General features: G+C 34.8%; 3 protein-coding genes across 3 annotated transcripts; 1 reads left to right on the top strand and 2 right to left on the bottom strand.

Moving 5' to 3' along the window:
- The first annotated feature begins 1,017 nt into the window (after positions 1-1,017).
- Positions 1,018-2,919, top strand: LOC112024359 (pentatricopeptide repeat-containing protein At2g36730). Its single transcript, XM_024056995.2, has one exon. It carries the CDS (start codon positions 1,140-1,142, stop codon positions 2,676-2,678), a length of 1,539 nt encoding a protein of 512 aa, XP_023912763.1. The 5' UTR covers positions 1,018-1,139; the 3' UTR covers positions 2,679-2,919.
- Positions 2,920-7,347: 4,428 nt separating this feature from the next.
- Positions 7,348-8,889, bottom strand: LOC112024312 (amino acid transporter AVT1I). The gene is made up of 3 exons (XM_024056950.1): positions 8,721-8,889; positions 8,066-8,595; positions 7,348-7,863 (listed from the first exon to the last, which is right to left on the bottom strand). The coding sequence occupies exons 1-3, from the start codon at positions 8,887-8,889 to the stop codon at positions 7,348-7,350; spliced, it is 1,215 nt and encodes a 404-aa protein (XP_023912718.1).
- A 2,188-nt stretch (positions 8,890-11,077) lies between these two features.
- LOC112024369 (amino acid transporter AVT1I) lies at positions 11,078-13,059 on the bottom strand. Its single transcript, XM_024057007.2, has 3 exons — positions 12,846-13,059; positions 11,918-12,525; positions 11,078-11,754 (listed from the first exon to the last, which is right to left on the bottom strand). The coding sequence occupies exons 1-3, from the start codon at positions 13,012-13,014 to the stop codon at positions 11,239-11,241; spliced, it is 1,293 nt and encodes a 430-aa protein (XP_023912775.1). The 5' UTR covers positions 13,015-13,059; the 3' UTR covers positions 11,078-11,238.
- Positions 13,060-16,275: the final 3,216 nt, after the last annotated feature.

Genomic DNA, 16,275 nt, shown 5'->3' with positions numbered 1-16,275 from the left:
CTCAAACTTAGGTTTGAGATTTTGGGGTGAATTGAATTGTAGGTGAAGGGGGTATTTATACTAGGAGTAGGGGATATAGGGTTGAGAGTTTTTCAACGTGGGATGGTGAAAATTTTGGAGGGAGTGGGGAGTAAGCAAAAGTTCGGTTCTTCCTGTAGCTTCCTGTAACAGCGAGCAAGGTCAACTTCAAAAAATCATATCTCACTCGTTTCTTAACGAAACAAGTCCATTCTTGTGCTCAAATTGAAGCCCTAAATGTCTACATAAAGAGTGACTAGTAAAATTGTTAATATCATTTTGATAATTGTTTCGGTTTGTCTATTAGAATAAAATATTTCAGTATTAACCTATTTCTAGTCAAATGTACCATTTTGAAGTTATTGCTATATAATCTGTTTATCTATATAAATACCGACCAAAAACTTAGATGATAAAAGAAATTCTATCTCATTCATATAAGAGCACTAGCATCAACTATGCTATGCTAAGTGCTATTTTTACACACTTAAACCTACTTAAAAAAAAAAAAAATTATCACATCATTTTATAATACACTCTACATTATATGTTTTATTTTAAGATTTCAAACACATTAAAATAATTAAAAAAAAAAACTCCTTTGAATAAAAGAAAAAAAATTCCAAATTAGCTTTTTTGAAAGTAAATAGTGGCGTGAGAGAGAGAAGAAAGACGTTTGCTGATAAAGGAGATGTGACATGAGGAGAGAGAAAGAATCATTAAAATATTTATAGCATTATGATCGTGCCATGCCATTTATAGAACATCATTGTAGCTTCGTGTCATTTCCTTTTGCATTTGGCACATCTCATAAAGCAATAATTTTTGTGTTCGGTGTGCCAAATGCTAAAACTTAGCATTTTGGCACACCTGATGCCAAGGCTCTAAGAATAGAAGTGTTGTTAATTTTACAATTTAATATCAAAATATTAAAGAATGAGTAAGAAATGAGTAATGACCCAGTTAAAATTTGCTATAAATGTGTTAAAGTGCAAACTCAAAACAAAGCCTACAAAAGCCCATTAGTCCAATACCTATACGGCTATACTGATCCAACTTACACAAATAAACAAACAAAAAGAGAGATAACAATCAATGAGGTAAGACATAAAACTCGATGCATGGTTCGGTTTCCAATCCCGACTGCCAATCCCATCTTCCCTCCAAATTTCTCAAACTGCAATTCAAATTTCATTTCCAAAAAGCACCAGTGCCTCACTCTTCTCAAGCTCTGCTCCTCAGCCCAGCAGCTCTTTCAAATCCATGCTCAAATCATAGTCTCTGGCCTCCACAGAGACAGCTTCCTCTTAAGCGAACTCATCCGGTTCTGCACTCTGTCTCCCTCAAAAAACTTGCGTTATGCGCGGTCGATTCTCTATGGTTTCGATGATTCGACGCCTTTGCCGTGGAACATTGTCATCAGGGGATATGCCTCGAGCGATTCTCCGAAAGAGGCGATATGGGTATTTCTTGGAATGCGAAGGCGAGGAATTAGACCCAATAAACTCACGTTTCCGTTCCTTTTCAAGGCGTGCGCGGCGGTTAAGGAAGGGAGGCAGGTTCATGGGGAGGTTGTGAAGTGTGGTTTGGACTCTGATGTGTATGTTCAGAACAGTTTGATCAGTGCTTATGGGTGTTGTAAGAGGATTTCGGATGCGTGTAGGGTGTTTGATGAAATGTCTGTGAGAACGGTTGTTTCTTGGAATGCTGTAATAACTGCTTGTGTTGAGAACATGTGGTTTGATGATGGGATGTGTTATTTTTTGAAGATGAGGGATTTTGGTTTTGAGCCGGATGAGACCACTATGGTGGTTATGCTTTCTGCGTGTGCTGAGCTTGGAAACTTGAGCTTAGGGAGATGGGTTCATTCCCTAGTTATTGTGAGAGGGATGGTTTTGAATTTTCAATTGGGTACTGCCCTTGTTGACATGTATGCAAAATCTGGAGATGTAGATTATGCGTGGTTGGTGTTTGATAGAGTGCAAGAGAAAAATGTTTGGACATGGAGTGCAATGATTTTGGGGCTAGCTCAACATGGGTCTGCTAAGGAAGCTCTTGATCTTTTCTTAAAGATGATGTATAACTCATCAATACGTCCGAATTATGTCACCTTTCTTGGGGTCCTCTGTGCTTGTAGCCATGCAGGACTAGTGGATGATGGGTATCGATACTTTCATGATATGGAGCATGTGCATAAAATTAAACCCATGATGATACATTATGGTGCAATGGTGGATATCTTGGGCCGTGCTAGCCAACTCAAGGAGGCTTATGCTTTTATAATAAACATGCCTATGGAACCCGACCCAATTATATGGAGGACTTTGCTTAGTGCGTGCAGCATTCATTATGTTAATGACAAAGATGGGGTGGGAGATAAGGTGAAGAAGAAGTTGCTTGAATTGGAGCCGAGGAGAGGTGGGAATTTTGTGATGGTTGCAAACATGTATTCTGAAGTTGGGATGTGGGAGAAAGCGGCAGATGTGAGGAGGATTATGAAAGCTGGGAGGTTGAAGAAAATGGCGGGAGAGAGTTGTGTGAATTTAGGTGGATCCATCCATAGGTTCTTTTCTGGATATGATGATCAAGCTGATTATGGGGTTATCTACCAGTTATTAGATGGGCTGAGCTTGCACATGAAGATGATTAACTTATTGTAATTGAAACTGCTTTTCATGATGCTGTTCTATTGCAGAATGTAGAAACTGGCTTTGCACAACCTCTGATTTTCCATGAATTTTTCTTGTCAGTAAGTTTTGTGCCCTTTATTTTTCCTTTCAAGTGTTACTTGAAAACTTACCTTTTCATATTAAAATATCTTTACTTTTATACAATCATCTGATGATCGACAGCGCATGGTTACCAAATAAATTGTGACGAGTATGTCAGAATTTTATTTTATATGGCTCTCTCTCTCTCTCTCTATAAATATGTGTGTGTGTGTGTGTGTGTGTGTGTGTGTATTAATTTCATTTAAATTGGATCAGTGGTTTTGAGCTCATTTCCACATATACATGTGAGTCTATTCAACAGTCAATGATCATAAAAGTTGATGGAGATTAGTTTGCTTGAAAAAACCATCAAGGAGCATATAGATGGCTATTTTAAGGATGATTATACTCTCTTAGAGAGTGATAAATTGAATGCTAGTTTTTTTAACGTATAAATGACCTAGTGTGTAATGAATTTTACTCTAGCTTTAGGATATTTATAAATAGATAGCCGAAGTCCCTTTCACATGTATAAATTAGGTTGTTTCTACCCATCAAGAAAAAATTAATGAGGTGTGCAAAGAATAAAAGACCTTAGTATCATTACTCATAGTTGAAGGTATACAATTTTTTGTTTGTTTTCTATTGCTTCACCGTGATGCGCTAAACTGATTTGTATGGAAAGGTGCTTCCAACACTGTCTTAACAGTATATTAATGGATTTTGTGATGAGTCTATCTAGCAATGATGACCATTTCATTCCTATACAACTAGTGGACCCATAATCGACCACCCTAATTCTTCCAAGGAGAGTATTCTCCGCCAAAGATGAGACTAAAATATTATTTCATAAGTTGTAGAAGACACTACACTTCTTGTTTAGAAAATCATTAAGAAAAAATTTGTTGAAAGAATTGGAAAAAAAAAAAATTTGGATTTTGTTTGTTTGTTTTGTTTTACTTGAAACACATATGTTTAGCTAAGGGGGCACTAGTCCCATCTACAATACAGTCCTCCAAAACAGATAAAGGAACAAAAGAGATGAAGATTGTTTTTAACGCTTTACAACTAGAAACTATACCAAGAGGCAACAAAAAGAGCTACCAACTTTTCCATTTTGGGCCTTAGCCCAAATGGGGCCACCCTAATCCAAAATATCTGTCAAAATTACAATGATCTCAGTTCTATGATTTCTAAACACAGCTGCAATACAAACATGATCATTTCGTACCACAGCATCAAAGTTACATTTGCCAAAATCTGGAGCTGGGGGACAAGGTGTTGAAACTTTAACAGAAGGTTTGATTGAATCCTTGCTGATTTGTATGTTGCATTTTTTTTTCTTCCTTTTTTTCCAATTCCATATTAAATTTTTTCACACAAAAAAAGTACACACTACTTTTTATTTCCTTTCCTTGCAAACACCTAAAGCTCAAGAGGTCTATTGTCATTTTTCCCTTACTTGTTTTTCTTTATAAAAAAGAACAAGTGTTTGGATCTTCCTCTCTTATTGTTGTAACTATCGAATTATGTAAGGAAAAAAAAAAAGGAAAAAAAAAAACACATACACACACTCCTAGTCCTAGCTCATACAAGTACAAGCAGTTCAAGATGAGAGATCAATTAGTGCAGATTGAGTTTTTACTTTGTTTTGAATGGAATATCCTAAACCTATCCCTTGATACTTGTAAACGTGTTAAAAGAGTTCTTGGAAATACCAAAGTTAATTTAGCTTCAGCACGTTCTTAATAGTCTTTGAGGTTGGGCGTGGGGGTTTTAAAATCCTCCAATGAAACACTTTCTTGGTAAGTCCAAATCAATAAAACATGCTTGTCCCTCTTTTCTATATTTTAGTTTTTAATGTGTATGGTGAATTAAATTAGAGATACATTGTTTTTAACAGTTGTTGGCGTAGTTTACTATGGAATTTTGTGTGTGTGTGTGTGGTAAACTTGGTCTATTATGATTAGCACACCAGAGATGTCATCAGTGAATCATTATCTATGTAAAAGTAGTGTTGTTTCAAGGTACTTGTAGCTCAATGAATCATTATCTATGTAAAAGTAATCTTGTTTCAAGCTACTTTGTAGCTCAATGATATTGTCTAGTGTTTTCACTTAAAATGTATGAAAGAAAAAAGTCATCACCTTGGTGAGGAGTGAAAATAATTCGGAAAAAATTATGTTCCTAACATTGTTGTTTTTTTGGAGAAAATGGGCAAATGCTCCTTTCAAAAAAAAAAAATCCAACATTTTGCTCAATTTCCCAAATTAATTAGGAAAATGTCTCTATTTTGAAACTCGATTTTCTTAAAATCGAGTTATAAAAAAAAAAAAAATTTGAAGTCTTATAGCAGCTTTTTTAAGGAACCTATAGTGACGTTTTAAGGATCTATACTGGCGTTTTGTAACTTGATATTCATAAAGTCGAGTTACATGCAAATTTTTTTCTTTTTTTACCTATAACTCGACTTCATAGAAGTCGAGTTACAAAATGCCACTATAGGTTCTTAAAACATCACTATAGGCTCTTTAAAAACGCCGCTAAAGAGTTTAACTCGATTTTGAGAAAATCGATTTTCAAAAGAAGGGCATTTCCCTAATTAATTTAAGAAAGAAGGCAAAATGCTGGATTGTTTTTTTAAAAAGGGCAAAGGCCAATCTTTTCCTTGTTTTTTCTAATGGTTAATTGTAGCTATCTAGCATAAACTATAGGGATATTTGTAACATGTAGCTAAACTACAAAATTTTGCAATCAACGCCCTAATTCAGGAATAATTTGCAATTTCCACCCACTATCTAAATTAATGTCTAAATTAGTGGAGCACACTTCAAACACTCTTATAGTTTTAGGTGGATAATTTCTCAATAAATTATTAATTTTTATACTGAAAATTTTCAACTTTAGTTGCAAATTTTATATTTTAGGGTGGATTAGGATGATTGTAATTAAGCCTTTCTTAATTTTGCGGGCTTTGTGCAGTACATCAATAAAAAAAGGAAAATACTAATAGATGCCCTTAGGATAATGGTTAATAATCAATTTTAAGAAAGTTTTTATGAGAAAAAAAAAGTAATTAATGTTTTGACAGTTTTATCTATTTCTCATAAAAGTGGTGTTAAAATTTTTTTAAAATGGATTATTAACCATTACTTTAAAGCACCCGTTAGCATGATCTATAAAAAAAATAAATAAATAAATAAAGTAACAGATTGCTGAGCTGAGACCAAAGAATTCATTAATACCCTTATCACAATCTACTTTTTATAATTCAATAAAGCACGTTGTTTTTTATTTAACCCTCCTTGAAAGATTATTTTTAAGCCTAGAATCTTTGGAGCATTACTTGGGGTCAGTTATGCAAGCTTTTCTAGACCTTGGGGTCCGTTATGCAAGCTTTTCTAGGCCTGAGAGTTCATTAAAATTTAACTATCCCTTATCACGTTTTGTTGCTTATTTATAATCCAGTAAGGTACGTTTCGTTCTTTAATCTTCCAACCCTTTTTATTTATTTATTAATTTTGTGGGCTTTTGTGACTTGTCATACATGTGCATATAAAGTCAAATCGACAAGTTTTATGAAATTTTTTGAACCAAGAATGTACAAGGGATAAGATTGTGTCCATTAAACAATTAACAATAGCATCACAGAAGAGTCTAGAAAGTTCATTTAAATACTACCTTATCGCAATTACTTTAGGTTAAGAGAAAGTCTATAGGCAAACTTTTTCCATAAATTGCTTAAGTTAACAAGTATTATAGACCCATAAACTTTTTCCATCTAAAAGTATTGTTAGACCTAGACATTCTGTATTACTTAATACACGGTTCTAAATGGTAGGGTCGTATATCCGTGGTTTACTCTTTAGGGTGAGTCTAAAGAGTCTTACCTTGGTGAGGTTCCACGTCATCAAAGAAAATAAAAGTATTGTTAGACTTATTACTCACTAATCATATCGTAGCATCTCAACAAGTTGTGAAAGATAGTTGTATTATTAGTTGGATTGGTAAGTGAAAATATTCCTTGCAAATGACTTGTTGCTTGATAGGAATTTGGGCTTCATTTATATAATTTCTTCAAGACACAAAATTTCATGCACCTTTTAGCCCACTTTTCAACAATAAATGGATCTCTAAGAACTGGATAAAGCAAATCTTTTATAGTTGAAAACTCACAATATGTTACTTCATTCCAAATATTTCAAGCTGTCCCAGTACACTGTCGAAGTTCAGTAGTGCCTAGGATATGTGCTAATAGAGACATAGTGCATCTCTTATAAACTTGCATTGGTTACAAACTGGGTTGAGCAATCAGTCCTCTTGTAAGTGTAGCACTCTAGAATAAGTTGTTTCCATGAGAGCATCCAAGAATCACCAATTCAGAATAATTTCATTCACTTAAGGCACTATTATTTCTATCTAAAATGGCTATTATTTCTATAAATTGTTGGAGACGTCTCCAATTCCTAACATCTGCCTTTTACAAATAATGCAGATCAACTTTATTGTAGAACATCAATCAGAAGCAAAATCTAATAAATCAAGTGTTCCTTGGTAGACAACTCAGTAGTTGAATACAGTAACGCAATTCTAACATTATCATAGAGATATTATCTGCTTATAGATCCCCTATTATTTGTACCAGAGATGTGTAAGTACCAGATATTGCCAGTGCAACACCCATTAGTATTATAAAGCATATAAACACCATTTCCCATCCAATTTTCCGATAACTGCCCGAAATCTTCAAGTAGCATAAACATGGCAGTATAATTGAAACTGTGGAACTTAGCAATGCTCCAACCAATGACAAGAGAGTCTCAAAAAAGGGAACAGCCAACGATACAATAACTGTGCTGATTACAAGCGAGGTACTGATTAAGAGGCCAAACATTCTTTTGTTGTACTGATGTGGGAACCAACTTTTGATAGCATTCACAATAGGTGTAACCATTAATGCATATTTGGCTATGGGATTGACCAAGGTAGTGCATATTGCCACCCTTGAGCTAAGCTTATCAGCTGGAAGGTTTAAAGTTATCTGTGACTGAACATTTGACCCAAACATTAAGTAACTGAAAACAGCCATTGTTGCATTACTAATAGTGCATAAGGTAAAGCACAGAAGCAAGGCCTGCAATTAGAATAGAAAAGCAGAAGTAAGTCACACAAACAGCTAAAAACCACTTGCTTCAAGTTTACTGCTTGGACTAAACCTTGACATTGTCTAAATCACATCACATATGTCATAGTTAAAATCACTTTTAAAGTAATTAAATTAGCACTATATAATGGACTATAGTATTAGAAAACTCAAAGAACTTGATTCTACTTACATTACTGAATTGACTTTCGTTTCTCATAGAAGTGTGTATTGTTGGGAAGACTGGATGGGCACCATAACAGAAGGCATATAAGCTAGCGGCAGTAGGGATTCCATTCCAATTAATGAGTGTCCCTTTTTGATGAAATCCAATGCCATCAAATACACCAGTCCACAAGACTGAAGGTAAAATTACAATGGCTACAATTATTACAAAAATATGTTTTCCTTCAATTTTGATACCCGCTATTTCAAATCCTGTGTCAGGAAACAAATTATATAACGTATCCCCTTCTAGAATTAGGAAATCTGTTGCAACCAAAAAGAGCTCCATATTCATGAAAACTGATACTAATATTCTTCCCTTATCCCCAAATGCATGGCTGCCTATGTCAGTATAAGTTCTGATATCAGAATTCATATCCATGTATCTTTGTATCAGCAGGCCTGAGTAAAAGGTTGCAATGGCGATAGCAAAAAGAAGTATCAAGCTTAACCATCCTCCTAATGATAGTGCATATGGAACTGACAGTATGCCAACACCTGAAAACCAGTTAAGGAGAGAGAGAATGAATGGTCCAATTCCAATTCCTCTGTAATTGAAAAATAAAGTTTAAAATTTGAAATAAAATCTTCAGAACAAGAATTAGCTGAAGAAAGAACAGAGCCTGACAATGCATTGAGTCCATTGAAACAGGTCTTGAAATATGATGTGGTGCCGGTGGTATTTTGATCACCATTACTTGCCTCTACTGTTGATGGCTCTTGGTGAGTCTCATCATGCATGAGAGGTACAGTTAGGGAAAGGGGAACCCCATTTTGCTGTTCAGCTTCCATTGTCTAGGTAAAGAGTTCAAATAAGTGACGCAGCTTTTGGGGACTGAGTTCATTGATAATTCCCATATCCAGTTTGCCTTTTTATAGTCCATTAAGATACTTTTGTGATCTTCTTTCGTTCTTTTTAAAATAATTTTATAGGTTTTGTCATACATGTGCATATATATAAATTTTCCTCCACAGGTTTTAAGTAATATTTTGAACCCAGAATGCATAAAACTTTAGTTTATGTGCATTAGGCACTAATTCAAACTTCTAAAAAAGGAAAACTTTCAGGAACTAGACAATCCTTTTAAGTACTCACTCATTAAAATTTTTTTAAGGCAAAACTGTTTCTTCACTTGTTTGTCTAAAGGTGTTAAATAGCTTCAATCACATTATGGAGTCATCAAATGAGGTGTCATGTGTGGTCTTATTCCAATGCTCTTATTTATTGATAGATTTTAATAACCTTTAATATTATCTTAGTACAACTCAGATTTGTCACTTCAATCCAAGCATAGTACTTCATAAAGAAGAAAAAAAACAACCAAACAAATAATAATAGAAGGATGAATTACTCTTGCACAAGTCCCACTACACCAGCAGGTGTTTTTGCTATGTGGTTTTTGAAATAAAGGCCAACTAAGAACGATGTTACATGTAATTGCAGAACAAAAGAAAAGAAAGCTCATGAAAGACCAAATACTGTGTATACAAAAAGAAGGGAAAAATGTTAAGGAGAAGAAAAGTTTATTCCTTCCTTATAGAAAATAATCGAGGGGGATTTGCATGGTGCATACTTGCTTCTATATTGTTTAAGTGTAATTCTCCTATACTGTATTTGCTTTGCTAGCTACTTCAGCTTTAAAAATAATATGGACTTCTTCTAAGGCATATAGGTTTTGTTCTATCATAACAGGTTCCAGTTTAATTTGGTTTTCTATGGTGAGTACACTTCTAAATTGTTTGGAGCACGGCTGCTACAGAGCCAATGCAGACACTAGCTTGGCTACATTGATTATTTAGGATAGCTCAATAACTAACCTTTTTAAATTGTTTTTTGCATATGGTTTATTTAACGCTTCTCTGCTCTTTTCATTGCTTCAACAGGGGAGTTACTTTTAGAAGTTGATTAATGTAATTGGAACTCTTATATATTAAAAGGGAGCAGATTATAAACACATGGGAGATTGGTTAGGTGCTCAAATGGAGGTAGGTTAGAAACAAGAATCAAACTTAGGACTTCCTTCTTTGATATCATGATAAATTACTGATTATCCCAAAAACGTTAAGATGTTAGGAAATGGTGATTTTAATCGCTCAACCTTAATTCTAACAATAAAATGATTCCCACATTAGAACTCTTTGAAGTATGGATTCTCAAGAAATTCCAACTTGTTTTGCTAATTGAGCTGATCAAAAAATTATATGGTAAGAGTAAATAATAGGAAAAAGAATAATATGATGGTACTTAGCAATTAATAGCATCGAAGCATGAAATTGTCAATAGTTCTAAGGGATTGGAGAGTAAAGTCAATTCTTGTTCTTTGCTTACTCAGCTAACTACTATTTACAGTATATGACAATTCTTAACTACATCACCTGCCTAATTATACAATCTGTTAGACTCAATTAAGCAAGCAGAAACAGGCAACAACTTCCTGATCACAACAGCACATCAGGTCACAAAATTATCTTGAGATTCCTAACAGGGAGGGGGGGGGGGGGGGGGGAGGGGGGGGGGGGGGCGATAGAGGGGCAAGGTGTCAATATTTTGAGAATTTAGGGTATCAATGTAAAAAGGTCATACTTATTGCACAAAACTCTTACTTTTGCGGGGTCTAGGAGAGGTTATGGTAAGTAGCCTTACCTCTAATTTATTGGAAAGGCTGATTCTTGGACTCAAACTCACGACCTGTCACTTTTGGTGGAAGCAACTTGCCATCATGCCAAGGCTCCACCTCTAATTTAGGGTAACAGTGTCTTAAACAAAAACAAAAAAGTATACTAAGTGCCTATTTGGGATGCACTTATAATTTAGCTTATTATTTATTTTTCTTACTATTTGCAGGTATTACGTGAGTCACTTACTTATTTTACTTAATTTTAACTTTTTATCTGCAGTACTTTCAATAAAAAAATTAGATAAGTTGTTCTCAAATGGGCACTAAATTTGATTTCATTATGCATCAAGAATATAATGAAATCTACCTACAAGACAACTCAGTAGTTGAATGCTGAGTGTGAATAAATCAAGGATTCCCTACAAGACAACTCAGTTTGAATAAATCAAGCATCCCCTACAAGACAACTCAGTAGTTGAATACAGTACCACAATTCTGACATCGACATAGAGAAAGTATCTGCCTATAGATCCCCTATTATTTGTACAAGAGATATGTAAGTACCGCTTATAGCCAATGCAACACCCATTAGTATTATGCACCAGATAATCACCATTTCACATCCAATTTTCCGATAACTGCCTGAAATCTTCAAGTAGCATAAGCATGGCAGTATAATTGAAACTGTGGCACTTAGAAATGCTCCAACCAATGACATGAGAGTTGCAAAAAAGGGAACAGCCAACGCTACAATAACTGTGCTGATTACAAGCGAGGTACTGATTAAGAGGCGAACCATCTTTTTGTTGTACTGACATGGAAACCAACTTTTGATAGCATTCACAATAGGTGAAACCATTAATGCATATTTGGCTATAGGATTGACCAAGGTAGTGCATATTGCCACCCTTGAGCTAAGCTTTTCAGCTGGAAGGTTTAAAGTTATTTGTGACTGAACATTAGACCCAAACATAAAGTAACCGAAAACTGCCATTGATGCATAACTAATGGTGCATAAAGTAAAGCACAGAAGCAGGGCCTGCAATAAAAATAGCAAAGCAGAAGTAAGCAACATAAACAGCTAAATGCACCTTGCTTTCAAAATGACTGCTAAAACTTGACATTGTCTAAATCTCATGATATATTTCATAATTAAAATCATTTTTAAAATAATAAAACTCAAAGAATTTGTTTCTACTTACATTGCTGAATTGAGTTTTGTTTCTCATAGAAGTGTACATTGTTGGGAAGACAGGATGGGCACAGTAACAAAAGGCATATAAGCTAGCAGCTGTTGCGATTCCATTCCTGTTGATGAGTGTCCCTTTTTGATGAAATCCAATTCCATCAAATGCACCAGTCCACAAGACTGAGCCGAGTATAATAACAGAAGCAAAAACCCCACTGGCAGAGATATATGAAAGAAGGCTCAGGCTATCTAAACAAACTGAAGGTAAAATTACAATGGCCACAATTATTACAAAGATTTGTTTTCCTTCAATTCCAACACCAGCTATTTCAAATCCTGTGTTGGGAAACAAATTATCTAATGTATCCCCTTCTAGAATTAGGAATTCTGTCGCAACTAAAAAGAGCTCCACATTCATGAAAACCGATACTAATATTCGTCCCTTATTCCCGAATGCACGGTTGCCTATGTCAGTATAAGTTCTGATATCAGAATCCATATCCATACATCTTTGTATCAGCAGGCCTGAGTAAAAGGTTGCAATGGCGATAGCAAAAAGAAGTATCAAACTTAACCATCCTCCTAATGATAGTGCATATGGAACTGACAGTATGCCAACACCTGGAAATCGGGTAAGGAGAGAATGAAGGGTTGAAATCCTTTATAATTGAGCATATAATTATAGCAATGAAACCTACTTGTTTGATCTAGGCAATGTAGAAATATATAACAAAAAATACTCTCCAATCTGCAAATTCACTTCCTTGGATGGGGGCTATACATTTTGTTCAACATGAGGAAACATATAGATTGGAGAAACAAATTAACATATACTCAAAAACATACGACAAAAACCTATGAATCAATGGCAACGAATAAATAAGTTTTCAAATATAAAATAAAATCCTCAGAACAAGAATTATCAAGAAAAAGAACAGAACCTGACAATGCATTTAGTCCATTGAAACAGGTCTTGAAAAATGATGTGGTGCTGGTAGTTTTTTGTACACCACTACTAGCCTCTACTGCTGATGGCTCGTGGTAAGTCTCAGCATGCATGAGAGGTACAGTGAGAGGAAGGGGAACCCCATTTTTCTGTTCAGTCTCCATTGCCAAAGGAAAGAGTTCAAATAAGCGACACAGCTAATAGCGACCACACAAAGCTCATTGAGTACTCCCATATCCAGTTTGCTTTTTATCGTCCACTATGATACTTTTGTGATATATATATTTTTTTCATTCTTTTTTAATTAATGTTTTGAAACCAGAATGCGTATAACTTTAGCTTATGAGCATTAGGCAATAGTTCAAACTTCAAAAAAAAAAAAAAAAAAAAAAATTCAGGAATTAGACAATTCATTTAATTAAGTACTCACTTATTAAAATTTCTTTGAGCAAGGCAAAACTTTTTCTTCACTTGTTTGTCTAAAGGTACCAGATAGCTTCAGTCACACTGCATGGAGTCATCAAATGAGGTGTCATTTGTGGTCTTATTTCAGTAGTCCTATTTAACCTTTAATAATTTCTTAGTACAACGCTGATCTGTCACTTGACTCACTTCATTCCAAGTATAGTACTTCATAAAGAAGAAAAAAACAACCCAACAAATAATAACGAAAGGATGAATTAATTACTCTTGCACAAAGGAGAGCAAGTCACACCACCAGCAGACTTTCTTTTATATTGTTTAAGTGTAATTGTACATTGATAATTAAGGATGGCTCAATAACCAACCTATTTAAATTGTTTTATGCATACGATTTATTAATTAGCTCTTTCCATGACTTTCACTAGGGAGTTCCTAGTAAAAGTTGATTATTGTCTTTGGAACTCATATATATTAAAAAGGATAGGATTATACACACTGGGGGTAGGACTGTCCATTAGACCCGGAGACTCGCTTAACCTGGCCAACTCGCCCACGTCCGACCTGCCGCCACCTAATCTATCAACTCCAGCGGTTGGACGCGGGTTCTGACGAAGCTAACCCGACCCCACATGGGTCGGTTGTCGGTTTTTGGTTTCCAAACCCGTGACACCTGACTCGAACCGAATCCTTTATCTTTCTGGCAAAGTATTACAATTTTTCGACTGATCCAGCCAGATTTTAGCCAAATCTCGACGGATCGGGCCAAATTTCGGCTAGATCTCACTGGATCCGGTCAGATTTCGACCCCGGTGATAAACCCGAAACTGATCCGACAAGACCCGAACTGAAAAATCTGACCAGATCTCCTGGTCAGTTTCGGGCCACATTTTCCTCCACCTGAATAATTTGGGTCGGGTCCGGGTTGGGCACAAACCCGACCCATGGACACCCCTAACTGGGGGAATAGTTCCTATGTGGTACATGATATAAAGGCATTGTACAGAATAAATCAAGACAAAAACAAAAAAGAAAAATCATGAAAGACCAAATAGCATGTATACAAAGATAGGGGAAGAAACTAGAAAGTAATCAATCTTCTAATATCATCTCCCTGTCTACCTTAATATCACTTTTTATTTATCTCTCTCTTTATCTTCTTTTATTTTTTGTTTTTCTTGTTCCCCTCCTCTTACTATAAATTTACAATTCTCTTTCCCATTTTATACATAGTTCTCTCACCCAAAAGGTAATTATCTCTCTCTCTCTCTCTCTCTCTCTCTCTCTCTCTCTCTCTCTCTCATTTTTTCCCTTTTTAGTGGATTTTTTTTCTTAACATAGTTCTCTCACCCAAAAGGTAATTATCTCTCTCTCTCTCTCTCTCTCTCTCTCTCTCTCTCTCTCTCTCTCATTTTTTCCCTTTTTAGTGGATTTTTTTTCTTGCATCTCTACTTTAAGTTCCCCATCACAAGTAGTGTCTCTCTCTCTCTCTCTCTCTCTCTCTCTCTCTCTCTCCAATAAAATTTAGAGAATAAATTATACATATTCAATATAAGTTTGATATGAGTAGTTTTGATTATTATGATAATCTCTTTTTAAAAGAGTGAATAATTTATTTAAGTAAAAATTACACACACACACACACACACACACACATACACAAAGTAACTATGTTAAAAAAAATGAATAACTGTCCTAAAGATTACATTTGTATATTCATAACATTTATGTTTAGAAAGACTTTCACTTAAATTTAGTCATACGAAAGTAATGCTACACTAATGTGGCTTAAAAAAAGTATAGCAACAATAAATATTATATTTACAATTTTATATATTACTAGCTTAAGATTTATATATATATTTTTAACAAATTTGGATTTAGAATAGGTGATTTCAACCCAAACATGTCTTTTCTCATTATGTAAGTGCACAAAAATAGATCGAAGTGGACCAAAATGGACTGAAATGGTCCAAATAGACCAAATGGAACAAGGTGGATAGAAGTAGACCTAATTGGACCAAAGTGAATTGAATAAGAACAAATGGAAAGATTAGGACCAAAGTAGACAGAATGGACCGAATAAGACCAAATTGGACCGCAGTTGACAGACTAGACCGAATAGGATGTATGTGGACTGAATAGGAGCGAAGTTGATAGAATGGACTGAATAGAACCAATGTGGATCAAATAGACACAAAGTGGACGAAATTGACAAAATAGGACAGAAAATGGACCAAAGTGAACAGAATGGACCAAATAGGACTAAAGTGGATGGAGTGGACTGAATAGAACAAATGTGGACCGAATAAGACCGAAGTGAGCCGAATGGGACTAAAATGGACCAAATGGACCGAAGTGGATTGTATAAGACCGAATGGACCAAAGTAGACTAAATAGAACTTTAATGGACATAGTGGATTGAGTAAGACCGAATGGACCAAATAGGATCGAAGAGGGCAAAATTGACTGAATAAGAATTTTGAATATATATCATTTTTTTTTTTTGCATTTTCCAGGCTTATATTTCTAATTTCTAATGTCTATTTTCTTTATATTTTTTAACTAAACAAAATTAAAGAGTTTAGCCCAAATATATTAGAATTTCATACTTTTAAACCAAAAAATTAAGAAAAAAAAATGAATTTTTGAGCTAAAATTGAAAAGGCAACTTATAAAAAGAATCAATTTAAGGTTCAATTAGTTTATAAATGGATTGAAGATGACCGAAATTGACCAAGTGGACCAAATGGGACCGTAGTATACCTAATTGGACTGAATAGAAATTGTTTGATTTTTAAGAAGAACTTAGAGAAAAAATTATGCATTATATTACAATACAAAATAATTATTTGTTCCCACGTATTTCGTAAGTCTGCGACTAGTGGAGAAGAAAAGCTAGTGCCTTTTTGAAAATAATTTAGGGAGAATTTGCATGTTTAATTGGTGTAGGCTGGCTTTTTATATTGTTAAGTGTACTTGTATTTCTAAGGAATATGAGTTTC

This window comes from Quercus suber, unplaced genomic scaffold, assembly GCF_002906115.3.
Source record: "Quercus suber isolate HL8 unplaced genomic scaffold, Cork oak 2.0 scaffold_269, whole genome shotgun sequence".
Lineage (NCBI taxonomy): Eukaryota > Viridiplantae > Streptophyta > Magnoliopsida > Fagales > Fagaceae > Quercus > Quercus suber.
The sequence above is the reverse complement of the archived record's forward strand: the minus strand, read 5'-3'. Positions and strand labels throughout refer to the sequence as shown.

Excerpts from the sequence above, each read along its gene's own strand:
- LOC112024359 (XM_024056995.2), top strand. The coding sequence starts at position 1,140 with ATGGTTCGGTTTCCAATCCCGACTGCCAATCCCATCTTCCCTCCAAAT.
- LOC112024312 (XM_024056950.1), bottom strand. The coding sequence starts at position 8,889 with ATGGAAGCTGAACAGCAAAATGGGGTTCCCCTTTCCCTAACTGTACCT. Across the intron at positions 8,596-8,720 it reads TGGACTCAATGCATTGTCAG|GTGTTGGCATACTGTCAGTT; the intron begins GCTCTGTTCTTT and ends ACTGGTTTTCAG. Across the intron at positions 7,864-8,065 it reads ACGAAAGTCAATTCAGTAAT|GCCTTGCTTCTGTGCTTTAC; the intron begins GTAAGTAGAATC and ends TTCTAATTGCAG.
- LOC112024369 (XM_024057007.2), bottom strand. The coding sequence starts at position 13,014 with ATGGAGACTGAACAGAAAAATGGGGTTCCCCTTCCTCTCACTGTACCT. Across the intron at positions 12,526-12,845 it reads TGGACTAAATGCATTGTCAG|GTGTTGGCATACTGTCAGTT; the intron begins GTTCTGTTCTTT and ends CCCGATTTCCAG. Across the intron at positions 11,755-11,917 it reads ACAAAACTCAATTCAGCAAT|GCCCTGCTTCTGTGCTTTAC; the intron begins GTAAGTAGAAAC and ends TTTTTATTGCAG.